At 55.3% G+C, this 17,365-nt stretch overlaps 1 protein-coding gene across 1 annotated transcript; it reads left to right on the forward strand.

Moving 5' to 3' along the window:
- Positions 1-872: 872 nt before the first annotated feature.
- LOC118086876 (SNF-related serine/threonine-protein kinase) lies at positions 873-17,268 on the forward strand. Its single transcript, XM_035118886.2, has 6 exons — positions 873-1,344; positions 3,730-4,369; positions 11,564-11,705; positions 12,380-12,592; positions 13,665-13,802; positions 13,890-17,268. The coding sequence occupies exons 2-6, from the start codon at positions 3,778-3,780 to the stop codon at positions 15,013-15,015; spliced, it is 2,211 nt and encodes a 736-aa protein (XP_034974777.2). The 5' UTR covers positions 873-1,344; positions 3,730-3,777; the 3' UTR covers positions 15,016-17,268.
- The last annotated feature ends 97 nt before the right edge of the window (positions 17,269-17,365 follow it).

Below are 17,365 nucleotides of genomic sequence, written 5' to 3' on the forward strand. Positions count from 1 at the left end.
GCTCTAAGGCAGCCCAGCCCTCCCCAAACCTAGTGTGTTCCCAAGTTTAAGTTAATGAAGTGGACGGATCCTGCCCACCACCCTCTGTCTGCATTCATAACAGTTTCCACCATGTAAATACAGAGTCCAGTTCTTATAATGAACCGCATCAAATAATATAGATTTTATTTTTGCCCTTGTGCTGAGTGCATTCCCATACCACCCAAGTCTTTACAATAATCATACATAATGGTGCATTGGGGAGGAAGAGGACGTGTAGAGTCCATGCAATCTCACACATGAGGTTGTTAGCCACAATCCATCAGTATCATGCAGCTTCTTGGGAAATAAAGTGCTCCTTCTCTCAAACCAGCTGCCATCTGATTTGAAAACAAGAGGCAGTGAAGCAGAGGTGTTTACATGTCAAGCGGCGGCGGCACGTGCGCCAATGACAACTTTGCTGAAAGGTAAAAGGCAGCTCCTGGGATCTGCAGTTCAAATTAGGGCCACAATGTGTGTGTGTGTTGGGGGGGCAGTAACTGCAGGGAGTAGGACTCCCTCCTTCCTCCCTTTCCCTGGGACTACAGAATGGGGGAAGGTGGAAGGCAACCCAAATATAAGGGAAGCCCGAAGCGCGCTCGGGTCGGCTCGTAACTGGCGTAACTGGCTCGTAACTGGCGCTTTGCCCGATCAGGATCTAAGCAAGGGGGTCCTGTGTCTAGCTCCAATGCCAAGGCCCCAGAGGCCACCCGCAGGCCGCTCTAAATCACCCCTTTCCCATCCCGCTATTGGCCCGTGGGGAGCCTGGGAAGGCCCACAAGCAGGACCCTCCCCAAAAGTGTTGCTTGAGCCACCAAGCGCTCTCCAATGGCTTCTACTACGTTTCTGAGACGTTGGCGCAACAGATCGACAAAATAGGGTTTTGCCAAGCCTCTGAGCATGTGCCGATTTGCATTTGAAACTCGAATCCTTCCCATCTGGACTGGGGATGGAGGGCTTTGCTTCTTTGCCGTGCCCTGAGCGCCTGTAACCATCTGCGTGCCCTCCTACGAGGGATGATGTTGTTGATCCTCAGCCCGGGGGAAGGGCGCTATTTTGCAAGCTGGCAGGCGAGCTGAGTGGAGCCTGGAGAGATGCGCGCGCGGGAGCGGGGGCGCTGCGGCCGCTGTTGCTCTCCTCCCTCTTCCTTCCGTTCTCTTGCTCCGCGGCTGCTCTGGCTCGGCTCCCCTCGCGTCTCGAGCCCCTTTAAGAAGCCGACGCGAAGCTCCTTGACGTCACCCGCCGCCCGCGGAACTCCCGCCCGCCCCGAGGAGCACCAGCTGCAGTAGCAGCAGCAGGAGAAAGAACAGCCGCGTCGCCCGCCCGGTGAGTGGCTCGAGGGCCTGTGGAGCAAAGCCTCTCCGGGTAGACCCCCCTTCCCCCACGACCGCTCCGGCCCCTTGCGGATCCCCCCGATGCCCCCCACCATCCTCAGCACGACCAGAAGTAGGAACAGGCCGAAGCTGCAGCGGTGGCAGCAGCGCCCCCTCTCTGTTTGCCGGGCTTCGCCTGCCCCTCGCCTTGCACCGACTACCCCGAGGCGGCGGGGACTTCTAAACTGGGGCTCCGAGAGCGACTCAGCCCCGGGCGGCGCCTCGGGAAGAGGGGCACTCTGCACGCGCTCAGGGGCACTCTGCGCCCGGCCCATCCTGGCAGTTGGGGGTGGGCAGCAAGCAACTCCGTCCCGCTCCTTGTCGCTGGGCAGGCAACCCCTCCTTGCAGAGCAAGTCCTGGGGCGGCCCCGACCAGAGCTTCCCCCCGCCCGCACGGCTTTTCTCCCGCCGCATGATCGTCCTGCAGCAGGCACAGGCAGATTTAGGGCGCCCGGAGGCGAGCCGGGCCATCGGGGTCCCCCTGGCTCTGGGTGCTGGGCAGCGGCTCCCTCAGGCGACCTGGATATGCTGCGGACCTTCCGCAAGTCGATCAACCCCCTCCCTTCCCCCAATCAGAAGAGATAAAAATAAAAATCCACTTGCAATAGAAAGACTAGTGTGCGCCCCCCACCCCCGCAATCTTCTTATTCAAACAGCCCCTTGCCAAAATCACTTGGTTAGGATGCAGGAGCCTGGTGTCGCCGGCGGGTTAGACCTTGGCCGGGGACGCGCAGTAGCCCCGGGACGAACAGCCCCCCCCCCTTTCCCAGCTTGGAATGGGTCCGTCCCCGCCTGATTAAAAGGCAGCTGCTCTTAGGCCTCCTTGCGGGCGGGGGTGTGGTGGATTTAATTTCTGTCTTCTTTGGAGACGGGGAGGCTGCGATCAGGCCGAGGGAAAAAGGAGAAGAGAAACCCCAAACGGGTGCAAATCCCGGAACGACTCCCCAGGCTTTGCTCTCTCCCCCATCCTGTCATGGCTGCTGGTTGCAAGAAGGACCCTGTGATGGCTGCCCAGTTCCTGCCCAGCCGGGTTCAGGCTCTTGGGTTAACTTTGAAAGCCCTGCACAAGGTAGGGCCAGGGTACCCCAGGGACCTCCTGAGCCCTCTGATCCCAGCTCCCTGACATCATTTGCAGGCGTGTTGTTGGCATCTCCTGAGTTGGTGAGGCTTATCTGACAGCCAGCGAATTGGAGCCTGGAGTGCCAGGCTCTGCCAGGAGAGATTCCGCTGGTGCCCCTTTGGCTTCGGCCTTTAAATGCCTGCTGAAAAGTTTCCTATGCTGCCAGGTTGCGTTTGCAGGCTACTAAGAGCACCTCTTTCCATAATAAATACTTGGTCTCCGGTTTTAAATTTTGTTTCAGTTCTGTAGAGATATTATTGTAAACTGCTTTGATTTTTCTTACAGTGGTATATAATTTTTTTATTTTTTTTAAAAAAAATAAGGGTATTGCTTTAGTGGTGGCGGGGAGCCAGGAACACTAAATGAGATCAACCAAGTGTTGCAAGGCCTGGTTGAGAGACAGTGAGGAACACCCTTTAGCAGTAAACTGGGGCCCTTTTAGGTGACCCATTTAGTAGGCTTTCTTTGTGATTTCCTGCACAAATTTTACACAGTGGGTTTGTCTCCAGTCAGTTCATAATCCCCTTAACCTGGTTTGCTTGAGGAGTTTTAAAAACAACTTCCCAACATTTGTCCTCCCCAAGCTTTCCAGTGCAGCCCCCCCCCCCCCCGGTCACTTTCCAAACCACAGAAAGTCAAGATCCTTTCTTAAAGCGTTTGTTGTGCTTGGGTGTCTCCTGCAAAATACTGACCATCTGGCAGCCCCCTTAATATGGGTTAGCAGCTGGATTAGCCTCATTGTTTAGGAAATGTATGAAGTATCTGTGGCAAACATCTTAAAATCGGTCCTTTTTCTTACTGAAATACGTATTCCTTTTTTAACTGTGGTGAGCATTGGCCTTTCTGTGTGGCAGAGCTGCCATCAGAAAAAAAGGATTGGTTCCAGAATGCATCTCCAAAACAGTCTGAGGAAGCTGTATCAGCCCCTCAGATGAAGGCCAGGGCATGGCTTCTGCTGTCCCTCTCGCTGCCACTAGGCTTTTCAGCTGAAAGGTGCCAATGCCAATTCGAGTAGAAATGTGCAGATTCGTAAGGAACCTGTAAGGCTTGGCTCGCTTGCATGAGTCCTCTGAGCCACGGCTCCTTTAGGGTACACTTTGCAGCCCCAAAATTACTGAAAGTGGAGCTGGGAGCCTTTCCCTCCCATGTCAGGTGCTTGAAGAGGGCCATAGGGAAGGCTTCCCCTCCCTCCCTTCACTCTGTGTCTTCTCTTTGCAGCCCCCACCTCCATGCCGAGACCCCTGTGAGGCGGAGGCTGTTGTGGACATGGCTGCCAGCGCCCGGGCATTCTCGGAAGGGAAGATTGCTGGCCTCTATGACTTGGAGCGCACTTTGGGCAAGGGCCACTTTGCAGTGGTGAAGCTGGCCCGGCATGTCTTCACGGGGGAGCGGGTGGCCGTCAAGGTGATTGACAAGAGCAAGCTGGATAGCGGAGCAGCTGCTCACCTCCTGCAAGAGGTCCGCTGCATGAAGCTGGTGCAGCACCCCAACGTGGTCCGCCTGTATGAGGTCATCGACACCCACGCCAAGCTCTACCTCATCCTGGAGCTGGGTGATGGTGGGGATATGTTCGACCACATCATGCAGCACGAGGGAGGCCTGGGGGAGGAGAAGGCCAAGCACTACTTCGCCCAGATTGTCCACGCCATATCCTACTGCCACCGTCTCCACGTGGTCCACCGGGACCTCAAGCCCGAGAACGTGGTCTTTTTCCAAGAGCAGGGCGTGGTGAAGCTCACGGACTTTGGCTTCAGCAACTGCTTCCAGCCAGGCACGATGCTAACCACCAGCTGCGGCTCCTTGGCCTACTCTGCCCCGGAGATCCTGCTGGGGGACGAGTACGATGCTCCTGCTGTCGGTAAGAGCTGGGAGGGGGGTGAGGGCTCTGAAGGCCTTTCGAAAGGGGAAGAGTTGGCCAGAGGCGGAGAGGGACATCCTGAGATCTACTGCACCTTATTTATTATTTTATTTGAAACTGGATAACCTGCTCTTCCAAAAAATATAGCAAGTCGGCCTACGGCATGTAAAATACACAAAACAGTCTATAAACATGTATAAAACATACAGTAATTAAAAGCACTGGTGAATGCTGGTTGGTTATTCTGAAGGCTTGCCCCAGCAATGCAGTTACCAGCATCACACTCCAACCAACTGAGCTATCCAGCCTTCCCTGGCTTGCCAGCCTGCCTTCTGGTATGTTTTGGGCTAAAGCTTCCATCATCCCTGGTCATTGGCCATGCTGGCTGGGGTTGATGGGAGTTGTAGTCCAAAACACTTGGATGGCCATCTACCTGTAATACTAGAGGCTGGAGCTATGCCACAGCAGAGGGGGGGCCTTCATGTTCTCCTTGTGGATTTGACAGAGAAAGCAAGATGCCATGCTCATGAAATGGCCCTTTGGTGTGATCCAGCAGGGCTCATATTTCGGCCTTGGATTATGATGAGCCAGGGGTCCCCAGACTTTCCCGGCTTTGGGCCAAAAGGCAGGGGAGTGCGCGCCCGTGCGCATGCACGCACACACTTACTGGCGCGGTGGCGCGCTTCCAGGTCAGAAAAATCGCCGAAAATCGTTTGTGCACATGCGTATGGGCCTCCCCCCGACCCGGAAGTGCCTCCCCCCGACCCGGGAGTGCACCGGAAATGACCTCTTCTGGGTCGGGAGAGGCCCATACGCATGCGCACAAACGATTTTCGGCGCTTTTTTCCGATCTGGAAGTGCGCCGCCGCGCTGCGCGCCGTAAGAACAGGCGGCGGGGGTCGTCGCGGGCCGGATTGGGAGGCCAATTGGGCCGCATCTGGCCCGTGGGCCATAGTTTGGGGACCCTGTGATGAGCCTTTGACATATTAGGGTGGAGTTTAATCCAATGTCAGTAATTGTGTTTGTTGTAGGACATAAATATATTCTCTAAATGTGGAATTGCTCCACAGTGGAACAACAACGCAGCAACATTTGTAGTATATCTGCAAGTTGTAATAGGAGAACTTGTGTTGCCCTCCCCAGATTTTGAAAAGGGCAGTCAGCTTCCTCTTCAAAATATGGGCAACAGATAAAGGTTAGGAGGACAGAAGTTTCTGCCATGTTGTCACCATTTTGGTGGTTAATTCAATCTCTGTAAATACATTTAGAGGAGAGGGTATGGATTATTTCAAAACAAACAGAACCACCTTCCCCATTTTTGAAAAAGGATTTTCACCCTGGTGCATGGTGCAATGCCATCCAGAATGAATCTATGAATACGGAATAATGATCAGTCTTGCAAAAATTCAGGTCATTTCCTGATTCTCAAATATCTCCAATGTTAATGATCAAACAACCCCCAGAGCCAAAGCAAGCAAAATGATGACAGTCTACAAGGCCCAGGATGGTTGGGTGTTGTGGCCTTTTCCCTTAATGGGTGGGGGCAGGCATTGGGGGGGGCTGCTGAAGGAAGTAATCACCCACTCACCCTGTTCTTTTCTGAGCTCTCCAACTTGGCTTGAGCCTCATGTTGGCAACAGGTACCTTGACTCGGCTTCCTCAATATCTGGCCATTCTTGGTGGCTGCTTCTGTAGGATTGCAAGAGAGGAGGCGAGTTAGGGCCCAGCCAGGAATAAATGTCTAGTGTGAGCTGTGTGCCTGGCCACACCCCCTCCCCACCTCCAAAGGCTGCCTGAGCTAGAGAAGAGGCCTGGGCAGGGCAGGATGTGGTGAGTGAGAGGGAGGTTTGTGTGTGTGTGTGTATGTCTGTTTGCTTGCCTGCTTAGAACTTTTGGTTGTGGCTGCTAGCAGGAAAGAGCAGAGCTTGTTGACAGGTGCAGAGCCTGCCTCCGGGCTGTGGCTTCTTCTCCCGGCTGGCATCCCCTCGGCAGCACCCTCCTGTGACCTGAAGCATGGGCTGCATGCCTCACACCCTGTTGCTCAGCTGACCCTTGACCTGCTGGTCTGCTGATGGCCTTGCCCCATTAGCCGCTGCCCTTTTCATGCCATGCTGCTCCTTGGCATACAGGGCACTCTGGTAGCCTGCAGCAGAACAGTGTGTGTGTGTTTGTGTGTGTGTGTGTGTTTGTGTTTGTAGGGAGCCCTGTGAGTCACCTGTGGCATTTGCTTGGTTTTCTCTTACCATTCCTGTGGTGCTGTTCAGTAAATTGCAGGGGTGGGGTGGGGTTGGATTAGCTGCTTCTAGAAAGAGAGGGGGTGTTCTGCCTGCCTCCCCCACTCATTGAACAGGACTGGATTGTTGGCATTTTGCAGCCTTTCATAGACAGTTGTTGCCAGAGGGCCTGAGCACCCTTGCCTGCTTCCTTTGCTCCATCCTTCCTGCCCCCCTCCTCTTTTCCTTTGCCAAGGCAGCTGCTTGACCTGGGAAGTGAGAAATGGTGCTCTGGGAAGGAAGAGGTGAGGTCAGAGGGAAATGGGTGGGATTTCCTGCCTGCCAGCAGAGTGTTTTTTTTTCTTCCAGTGGTCCCAAAGCCCTGAGAATGGCCACTAGTTCAGACAGCCAGGGATGGCTCTTTCAAGCTCTGGGAATAGCGAGCTGTGTGGGTATGAGAGCCAGCCATTTCTGCAGCTTGCCAAACTGATCCAAAAGTCCACTGACCAGGAGGCCAGAAGCCTTGAGAATTGGCTGGAAAATTAGGAAGGTTTCTGCAGCTTTGGGAAGCTTATTTCCCCGTCCCCACCCTAACATTTCTACCATGCGTGAAACAAAAAGATGCTTGTTGAGCAGTGCACATCCCCATCCTGCTGTGTACAAAGGGAGCCCTCTGCCTAGGCAGAGCCCCTAAACTGCAAGAGGTGACGGCTTCCTAGCCTGCAAGAGAGTTCATCCAGCAGTTTGAGGCCAGTGGGATCCCTAAAAGGCTTGAGAAGGATGCCATGGTGGGTTCCTGCTGTGCCCGTCTCCTCAAATGGGGCAACTGAGCCATTGAGCTACACTTGGTTTGGGTTTTGAAAGAGGACATCAAGAACCACAGGGTTGGCAGCCCAAGACACCCTGCTGCCTCTGGCACCCTCCCATGCCATGCACAGGGGCTGATCAGAGCGGCAGCAACTGACTTCCTTCCCTCCACGTGTTCTCCACTGCACACGAGGGCAGCAGAGCTAGCTTACAAGGGTGCACAGAGATGGATGGCACCCAAAGGGGATTGGCAAAAGCAGAGGCCTCAGGTGGAAGAGCCAGTGAGCTGCTACTGCAGCTGGGGCCCCACTCGCTCTGCCTAATGGTAGGACTGTCCCAGTGAGCTGAACGGAGCTGCTTCTCTCATTGAACCCATTGTGCTATTTGGAGCTGAGCCAGTGCAAGATGCTCTAGATTTCACCCTGCTGCCTCCAGGGGAGCTAATGGCCTTGCTAGCCCCTGGGCTTTTCAGGGGGTGTTTGTGGAGTGGTGTGTGTGTGTGTTGGTTTTGCTGGTCGCAGTGCACATAAAGATACCAGATATGACAACATGAGGGCAGTGGGGTTGGTGTCTGTGTGAGCAGCACCTGTTGCCTCTTCAACCACATACAAATCTTAACACAAAGTTCCAAGAGGAACCGAAAGCTGAAATCGCAACATCCTGCACCTTTGAGGCCATGTGCCTGTTCTGAGAACATTGCAGATTTGCACCTCCTTCCTCCTCCTTCCACCCTTTAGTTGAGGGCCCTGCCTACGTTACAGACAGCTGCAAGCCCCCCTGGCAGCTGAGACCTTTCTTTACGCCCCTGACTGCTGGGAGCCCAGCCACCCCTGAATGGTAACTTGGTGCTCTGCTCCTTAGAAGGAAAATGCTCTGTTTCAGAACAGCTGCTGTTCTCCTTCTCTGCCCCCACCCCCTGTGCATGCACCACCCCACCCTCAAGTCCCCCAGTGGCTGCTTTTTCCTCCCTGCTGCTCCCCCTCCTGGTCACCTGCAGCAATGAGGGCCTTGACTGCATAGCCATAGCAGCACCCCTTCGGCTGCTATTTATAAGCACCCTTGGAGCAGCGGCTGTGCTGGCAGTCTGCTTCCTGCTTCCTGTCTCCTCTTAAAGCCGGCTGTGTTGGAGCCTGAGATAACCTCTTCACAGCCAAGCCATCAAACTGAGGCAAATGTGTGGGCGAAGCAAGGCCTGGCTCCACAGTTCTCAGCAACTGGAGGGGGTGGGGGCTTTTTTTCCTGGAGTCCCTGTGTCCCAGCTCAGTGTATGTGTGTGAAAGTGAGACAGATCAACACCTTGCCCCTTGTCAGTATCCCATCTTAGAAGTGGCTTCCTTGCTTCCTGTATTGAGGGGACTTGCAGCTGATCCTGGGGCCCCAGCCTGTTGCTGGAGGGTGGGGGGAGTGGGCTGGAGTTGGGTTGACCAATGGGGTCATTGGTTTGTGGGCAAACAAGTCTTGCTTACAGTAACAAGTGGTGGACACACACACCCCATCGGCTGTCCAAGGTCCACCTCAGTCCCACCATGTGGCAACTGCAAATGTCAGCACACGCTGACGGCGATTTGAGAATAACTGCAAGAACCCACTTGCTGTAAGCAGCCTATCCAGTTAAGAACAGGATGTGGTAGAGATGGGGAGGCCACTGGAGTCGCATGCCCCTCACACCCAAATCCCTTCTCTTTATGGGCTCGTCCACACTTCTGCTTCTCCCATGCCTAGAAAGCATGGGTCCAAGCGGTTTTCCCCTTGTCCCACTCCTTTCCAAGGGAAAACCCATTCTTTAAGTCTGCATCAGAGCAAATGTCAATCTGGAGCAAACCTGAATTGCTGTTTGCTCCAGCTGAGCACTAAAGAGTGGTTTTTCTGTGTGGAAAGCTACAGGGAAAGGAGGAAGTGTGGATATGCCCTAAGGAGCATGAAGAACACGCCACACACAATATTTTGCTGTCTCTCACCCGGGGGCAGCTTTTGCAGGCCACGTTCTTTGTTAAACATTCGGTTTTAGTCTTGCATCAGCATTCCAAAGCACCTTTCTACCTCAGTCACTGCTGCCTTCCTCACTGCAGGGAGGGGCTTCCCTAGTCCTGAACTACTTCTGGGGCACCATGGGGTGGCAGGGGCAGCCCTCTCCCTGCCTGCATCTCCCTTGCAAGTGCCAACGTTCTGCTCCTGGAATAATTAGCCAGATGGCCAGCCTTCACACTGGTCTGGATGGGAAAGATTATAGCTATGCTGTAGGGCCCTGAAGCTGGGTGTGGGTGGTGTGTCCATGTGCAGCCTCTCGGGCATCTGCTCTGAAGGGAGACCTCTGGCTCTGCTGAGCCCAGGGGCCCTTTCCTCCCCAGGGCCCAGCTCTGCAACAGAAAGCAAGTCCCAGTGGTGGCGATGAGCACCTGTGAGGACACCAAACGGACCCCTTGTCTGGAGCAGTTTTGTTGAGGATAATAATAATGAATGCACAGATAGTTGTGTGAATATTCATTCACCATTTTTTTAAAAAAACCCATACAAGAATAAAAACCTGAGGAGGAGAAGCCTTTGCTTTCCAAGGACCTTCATGTGCCCTTCAGATGCAGCTGGTAGGAGGAGAGACAGCTCACCCCACAGCTGAAGGCTGTACAGTGAGGGTGGGTGTTTTTAATATTACAGCCACCTCTCCACCCTGAGATTTCAGCAGACATTGGCTACACACACACACACACACACACACACACACACACGCACACACCACAGAGATAGGGGGAGACTGGGAGACTGCTGCCCCTTACTGTCTCCCTCCTTGTTGATTTGGGAAAGGGAGGTAAGAAGACTCTTCAACAAGCATGGCGGTGCTACTGCGGCAACCTGTTCTGTTGAAACCAGGGAGTGTCCCAACAGCACTCCTACCTTTGTGCACATCCCTTTCAGATCTCAGACCTGCCTGCAACTGTCAGTAGACAATCGCCCCCACTTTCTATGGGATCCAACTAATTCCTCCACCCCCTCCCTAGTTTTTTAACCTGGGTGCAGAGCTAGGGGGACCCAGGCACATATCATAGTTTCCTGGACGTGTTGATAAAGTAGCATTTGCAAGTTTGATGCAAATGTGTGCTATGAACTGTGTCCGGAGTCATTTAAATCCTTAGCAGTGCCCCCTAAAAGCCAGAACAATGGAGAGGGTTGCTGCAGTTGCAGTCTTTCTGGGTGGGATGGGGAACAGCTTTAGGCATATCGGGGGGGGCATGCAAGGGTAAAATTGGAAAGGTCCCCTGGGTGGCTTTGGGGTCCTTTGACCCACTTGGGCAGAAGCGCCTAGCAGGAGGCGGAAGAAACAGTTCTTGCCAAAAGCCTGCCTGAGCCGATTATACTCCAAAGGATTTGAGGCCCCCACCGCACTGCTTATCTCCTGGGCCATCTGTGCTCTGTCCCCTCCTTTACTCTGCCTCCAAGAGCTTTGCCCACCCCCCTCTCCAGGCTGCCTTCTTTCCCTGCCTTGGGAGAGTCCAACTTGCTCTCGTCTGCAGAGAACCCAAACCCAGGGCTCATCTTGGTTGTTCTTGAGTTGGGGGCAGGGGGCAAGAGGCAACATCACCCCTGGCCCTCCAGACATTGTTGGGCTCCCCCTCCCTCCAGCCAGCATCCCAGCCATTCACCCGGATGGTGAGGAGTTGGAATCCAGCCAGAAAGGTGGGCTCTGGCTCTTGGGCCAAGAGGGCGATGGAAGGAGCCTTTTCCTGTCCTCCTCCACACATTTCACTGCTGCTTCCTTCTCCTCTCCTCTTCCTCGGCCCTACACCTCCCTCCCTCCCAAATCCAAGACAGCCCAGGTCCTTGGGCACCCCTCTCTCCTTTCCCCCATTTTTGGGGGGTTTTGCTTACGGTGTGCCGGTCCTTTTTTCATCTTAGTCCTTAGCTGGAAGGTGTACATTATACAGGCTGAGGTGTAAGTAGGACTACCCTTGGGACTGATCTGGAGGCTGCAGCTGGCGCAGACATTGGCTTGTGGGGGAGAGGTTCTGATCCCTTTCATGATTCTGTGGCCTTGAGGCTAGCTGCCTTTTCTGCAGCAGCCTTAGTTTTGCAAAGTGGTGCTGTGGTGGAAAGCCAATAACTTGTTGGGGTGCTTGTGGGGGGGGCTCTCTATTTCAGGCAAATGATCCCCGTTCCTCTCCTGCTTTCTGTCTTTCTCCAGATGTCTGGAGCCTGGGAGTCATCCTGTATATGCTGGTCTGTGGGCACCCGCCTTTCCAGGAAGCCAACGACAGCGAGACGCTGACCATGATCCTGGACTGTCGCTACGAAACCCCACCTCATGTCTCCTCCGAGTGTGCAGAGTACGACCAGACCCCCCCCTCCCAACTCACTCCCCCCCCCCACCTGTCATGCACCCCACTTGCCCTCACCAGGTGTGGCAACCGGGTCTTGCACCTCCTTCCTCCCCTCCAGACAGAGAGAAGGCGCCTGGGTTGCCTGTCCCAGATTGTAACTCTGCCCCTTTGCTGACCCAGTGCCCTCCAGCCTCTGCCCCAAGCAGCATGGTTGTTGTAGTCCCTAGTGGGCATAAGGTTGGGGAAGGATAAGGGTTCTGGATCCTTCCTTCCTTGCCCCCTCCCCGGACTGGGCCTGCTCCCTGTGGGGCATGGTGTGGGAGGTCAGGCAGGCATGCCTGAGATGGGGTACAGTGCCCTGTCACATGCTCCCCCCTTTGTCCCAGGCTCCCTCTGCCTGTGGGGAAGGAGGGGGGTGCTACGGCTGGCTGAGCTCCAGGCAGCAGCAGGCCCTGTAGGACCCAGCTGCCCCTGCTTAGAGACCAGCCATGTCAACAGTCACATTAACACCTGGGGTGGGGAAAGTTCTCGCCATGGGTTGGGGTGGGGAGTTCAGCCTGCTGCTGCCTATCTGTGTGGGGGCTGGGCTGGGCTGGGGCTTCACAGGAGGGGAGTGGGAAAGATGTGATATCTGAGGGCCTCTGTGTGACTCTGCCCTGCCCACCCCTTCTGTTGGACAGCCTGATTGCCCAGATGCTGCAGCGGGACCCCCAGAAGAGGGCCTCCTTGGAGCAGATTGAGAGCCACCCGTGGCTGCAAGGTGTGGACCCCTCCCCTGCCAGCCGCTCCCTCCTGCCTCTGACGTCGCACAGGCGGGTCTCGGAGGAAGAGCACGGCATCATCATCCAAGCCATGATGTGCGGCAACATTGCGGACCGAGAAACCATCCAGGAGTGAGTCTCCCAAGGGTGGGAGGAGGAATCTGAATTGCCATCAGACGGGGCTCTGGTTGGCTGGGAGGAAAGTGGTGGTGGTGGGGAGCAGGGAGAGAGGACTTACTTAAGTACTATGGGGGCTGCCTCCTCAGGCTAGCCCTGCCCTCCTTCCTAACCCCCCACCAGTTGCTGTGGGCTGCTCTCCTCAAGAGTCATAAAGAAGGCTGCAGCAGCCGTGATGCAACGCTCCTCCTCATGTGGAGGACTTCTGCCCTGGCACCACCTGCCTTCGCTCTTAGGATCTCTTCTCTGGTCGATCGTTGGGGAGCTTCAAAAGCTTTCTTCAGCCCGAACACCACAGCGACTGATGCCAACTGACATCAGCACACTTACAGATCAGCAGAGTTTGTGCAATTGTGTAACAGAACTCAGTATCACAACATTTGGCTAATCTACGTTTATTTACATATAAACACACACGGAGCACTGCAACATGGCTCCCCCTCTCTCTCTAGCATCAGACAGCAAAGAGAGTGAACAAAGAACAACAGTCCCACTTCAGGAACACAGTAACACAAACATCCTGTCTTCCTCACTTCCCACTGTGTGGAGTCAAAACATACACAGTCATGTGATAGACAACAATCCCATGAATGCAAACACAGGGAATGAATCTCCAACATTTGCTTCTGGGTTGGGTCAGCTTTGGCTAGCCTGAGGCCTTTCAGATTATTTGGACTACAGTTCCCATCAGACACAGCCAGTGCTTGTCACTTCCAGCACCGCTGTGCTGGCTGGAGCTGATGGGAGACCTCGGAGGGCCTCAGGCTGAGATAGGCTGGTCCTCTTTGACCAAAAGCATCTCATTGGTTGAGACAAGCCTGTTGGCAGTGAGTGCCCTCTGAGCATTGGGGGGTTTCTGCCAGGAGAGGCTTTTGACATCTTGCCTCTTTCGTCCTTCCTGGAGTTGAGGCTGCACCCCCTTCCCCATCTCCTTTGCCGTTGTATCACCACTACATGCCCCTTGCAGGGTCCTGCATACCTCCAAGGTTCCTCTTGACTTCTGTCCCTTGCGTCCCCTTCTGCACAGAGCCCTGGAGGCCAACCGCTACAACCACGTGACGGCCACCTACTTCCTGCTGGCTGAGAGGATCCTGCGGGAGAAGCAGGAGAAGCAGAGTCCTGGGGCCAGCCTGGCCTACAACCTGGCACAGCACGTCCAGAGCAGGCAAGTCTTGAGCTCCTTGGGGCAGGGGTTTGCTTTGACCATCATTGCAGCTTTCTGAGCATCTTCCCTTTCCCCCTTTTCTTTCAGGAGCTCCTTTAGTGCCATGGGGGACCCCGGCCAACTGCTGCCCACCACAGGCAAAAGCCCTCAGCCGCTGCCCACAACCAAGAGCGCCCTCGAGGCCTTTGCAGAGCATTCTGGGAAGTCCCTTCTGTCCTTCTCTGCGCTGGGGGAGGACGAGTTGACTTCCAGCTTCCACGGGTGCGGGCAGCCCATCAGAGCCCTGATCCGGCCCTCGCTTATCGAGACCCCCATTGCCAAGAGCACCCCCGCCCTGCAGCAGATTTCGGAGGAGGAAGAGGAGGAGGAGGAAGAGGAAGAGGGAAAGCCTGGCCTGTTCCGCAGAAGGACATCTTCCCTGAACCAGGAGCAGATGAGCGACTTCCAGAGTGCCAAGGCTTCCTTGCTCTTCTGCCGGAGTCTTGCGTCCCACAACAAAACAGGGAAGGCTCTCGGCCCAGGATTCCCCAAGGCCTGTGGCAGCCTGGAGCCTCAAGGGCCTGAGGGTGGCCTCTCCCTGGCAGCACCACAGAGGCCTCAATGCCCGCAAGGCGAACAGGAGGAAGGCACGGGCGCCCAGGTGGGCGGGAGCCTCTGCCTGCCACGGGAGGTGGGCCCAGAAATGCCAGCAGAAGGAGGGCCAAGAGGCAGTTCTTGGATGGGTGGCGAGGAGGGGAGGAAGGGCAGTGCCATCTTGGAGGCAGTGAGCAGAAGGGAGCAGCCCCCAGGGAAGGAGGAAGAGGCCAACAACAACACCCCCCCAGGGAAAGGAGGCGCCCGGGAGGGGGAGGAAGAAAGACTCTTGCAGAAAGAGCACGGGCCACGCAATGACGACGAGACTCTGGCTCGGGGCAGCTGTGGCCAGAGAGCAGCTGGGATGAGCCCAGCTTCAGACCCGGAAGGCCAATTCCGAAAGAGCCCTGAGATGGGACCAGCCCAAAGGCCGAAGCAGGACGGCCACCGGAACGGCAGTGGCAGTGAGGGCCTGGCAGATGTGATCAAGCTGGACCCTGCCAAGGGCAAGAACGCCAACCTGAAGGACCGGATTCTGCAGTTCCCGCTCTGTGAGAAGGCCCTCGCATTCCGGATGCGGCCCGCCTCCAAGGAGAGCCTCCTCTCTCTGGGACAGTTCAACTGTTGCCATGTCATCTGAGCTGTACGTCTGCATCTGCAAGAGAGGGATGTGGGCTGAGGAGGGGGGTGGCGGCGTTGGTGGAAAGGGCAAGGCCCCCAGCCAGAGGGCCTCAGGTCTCTCCATTCCCATCATCCTCTGCTCCCAGTGAATGGCTGCCACCATCCTGCCCACCCACCTGCCTGCCTGCCTGCCTGAGATTTCCATTTTGACTCTCGCTCTGTATATCTGCTTGAATCGGGTGAACCAAATGGCTGCTCCTCTCCCTCTCCCCCCCTTGTGCCAGCTGATGCTGTCCAAAGGCCACAGCCCCCACCCCACCCCCTTAGTTCACTGCATGCTGAACCTAAATCTCCACCCAAGACCAGGGTGTGGGTGTTCGTGTGCCCAGAGCTTCTCAATAGCAAATCGGCAGTTCCGATTCTGCTGGGAGCTCTGGGGCAGCTCAGCTGGAGAGAGGCCAGTGGGTCTAGGGAGGCCCGTTTCCTTCTATGTCCCCCTGCTAGAGGCCAAGGGTGCCTGTCGCAGAGGCAAAACGGATGTCGCTGGTCCTAAAGCTGACAGAGGTGTTGTGGGCGGAGATTCCTTCAACCTCCTTTACAGTGGCCAAAGAGCAATCTTTCTCTCCCACCACCCCAGCAAGGCTCCCGACGTGAGTCTTGCCATGTGGGGCCCTGCAGGTTTACTTATCCTAAACAGGTCAGCTTCAACGGCCACCTTTCTTGCCCCTAAGGCCAACTCAGATGGAAGCCACAGTGCTCCCGGCCACCTTCGCTCTGCTTCCAAGCCCCAGCCACCAACTGCTGCTTGGCTGTGCCTGCTGAGGCATCCCAGATTGTGACTGTCTGAGCTGAGCTCCCAGATGCTGCTTCCCCTTTCCTGCCAGGGAGGGACCAAAAAGCCAACTCTGGCCTGCATTTGCTAGTGGCTGCCTTTGCTTTAAGCTGACGTGGCAAGCTTTGTAGTTTGCAAAGGGGCAGCAGACCCAGGCCTGGACTCAAGCTCCTCTTCAGATGCCCTGGGAAGGCCCCTGGCTGCCTCTTCTCCTCCCTGGGCTAGGAGTCCAACAGTGTTGGCTGGCCGAGGCCTTCTCTTCCTACCCCATCACCTCCCAGTCCCATCTCTGTTTTGGAATCAGAGCCAGGCTGCAGGGAGGTGCAGATCAAGCACCAATCTGGGGTCAAAATTAGACACACACACCCTGCAGGGTAGAACAACTCCTGAGCACCAATGCCAAAAGCAGCTACTGATGTCACCACCTCTCCTGTGGGCCAGGCAACTGAGGTTGTGGCACTGCACCCGTGGCAGGGCTGAGAGCACCCCCCTCTTGGTCTTTCCCAACTGCTGGGCATGGGTCGAGAACGGGTGCTGATGGGGTTCCTGCTTTGCCCTTTATGAAGGCATCCCTCTCCGTTAGCACTATCCCTGCTGTTTTTGCCCTGCCCCTTATGGACTAGCTGCTTGGTTTGAGTCCCTGCTGGGCTGTGCAATGGAAGGAGTCCTTGCATCTGGTTGTGAGCTGCCTGCCTCTTTCTGGCCCGTCCCCCTGGACCCCTTCCCGAGGAGCCGCATGCATTTCTCTTCCAAAGCATCCCAGCTCTGCCGAGCCTGAAGAGGTGAGGTTTTTATAGCAATTGAAATATTTTTTAAGAATAGTCTATTTTAATGTAACATAGAAAGCTCTGTATCCCTTTTCCCTGCAAGCCCAGGGGTTTCCCCAGGCAGCAAATGCACTTTTTAGGAGTCAACTAGCCATGCTCTTATCCCTGCCTGTTCCTCCCCCCCCCGTTTGCCAGCAATGTTGCCCCTAAATTCCCTTCCCTTCTTTTTCTTCCGTCCTCCTGAAGGACTTTGCCAGTTCGGGTGGGCTGGATGAAGGAGGAGGATGCCACCACAGAGGATGGCTCCTAGCCATGCTGGGGAGGGACTTCTGTGTGTCTGTGTGTGCGCGCCCGCATCACATACGCACCCCCCTCCCCATTGCGTTCCTCCCTCCTTCCCCCCCTTGAAGTGCTGCCAATCCTCATCCGCCTCCCCATTTATGCCCTACACCAAAACCTCCATCTTCTCTCTGAAACTCTTCCAGGAAAATAAGCTTTCTGTGTATTATTATTATTATTATTATTATTATTATTATTATTATTATTATCCTTCTTTCTTGCTGGCAAGAAATGAATTGGGGATTTGATTGCTGAGCTCCCGCTGGGTTCTGTATCAAGTGCACTGACTGGATCTAAGGCAGCAAGTGGAGTCCAATAAAATGGCTGTGCTGGACTCTGGAGCCGCCTGTGTGTTTCCTCCCTCAGGGGAACATTGGGTGGGGATGGGTGTGAGCAGGAGGAGGAGGATCCCACTTCAATCTTGCCTTGTG

This window comes from Zootoca vivipara, chromosome 6 (assembly GCF_963506605.1).
Source record: "Zootoca vivipara chromosome 6, rZooViv1.1, whole genome shotgun sequence".
Taxonomy (NCBI): Eukaryota; Metazoa; Chordata; class Lepidosauria; order Squamata; family Lacertidae; genus Zootoca; species Zootoca vivipara.

Excerpts from the sequence above, each read along its gene's own strand:
- LOC118086876 (XM_035118886.2), top strand. The coding sequence starts at position 3,778 with ATGGCTGCCAGCGCCCGGGCATTCTCGGAAGGGAAGATTGCTGGCCTC. Across the intron at positions 4,370-11,563 it reads GTACGATGCTCCTGCTGTCG|ATGTCTGGAGCCTGGGAGTC; the intron begins GTAAGAGCTGGG and ends GTCTTTCTCCAG. Across the intron at positions 12,593-13,664 it reads GACCGAGAAACCATCCAGGA|AGCCCTGGAGGCCAACCGCT; the intron begins GTGAGTCTCCCA and ends CCTTCTGCACAG.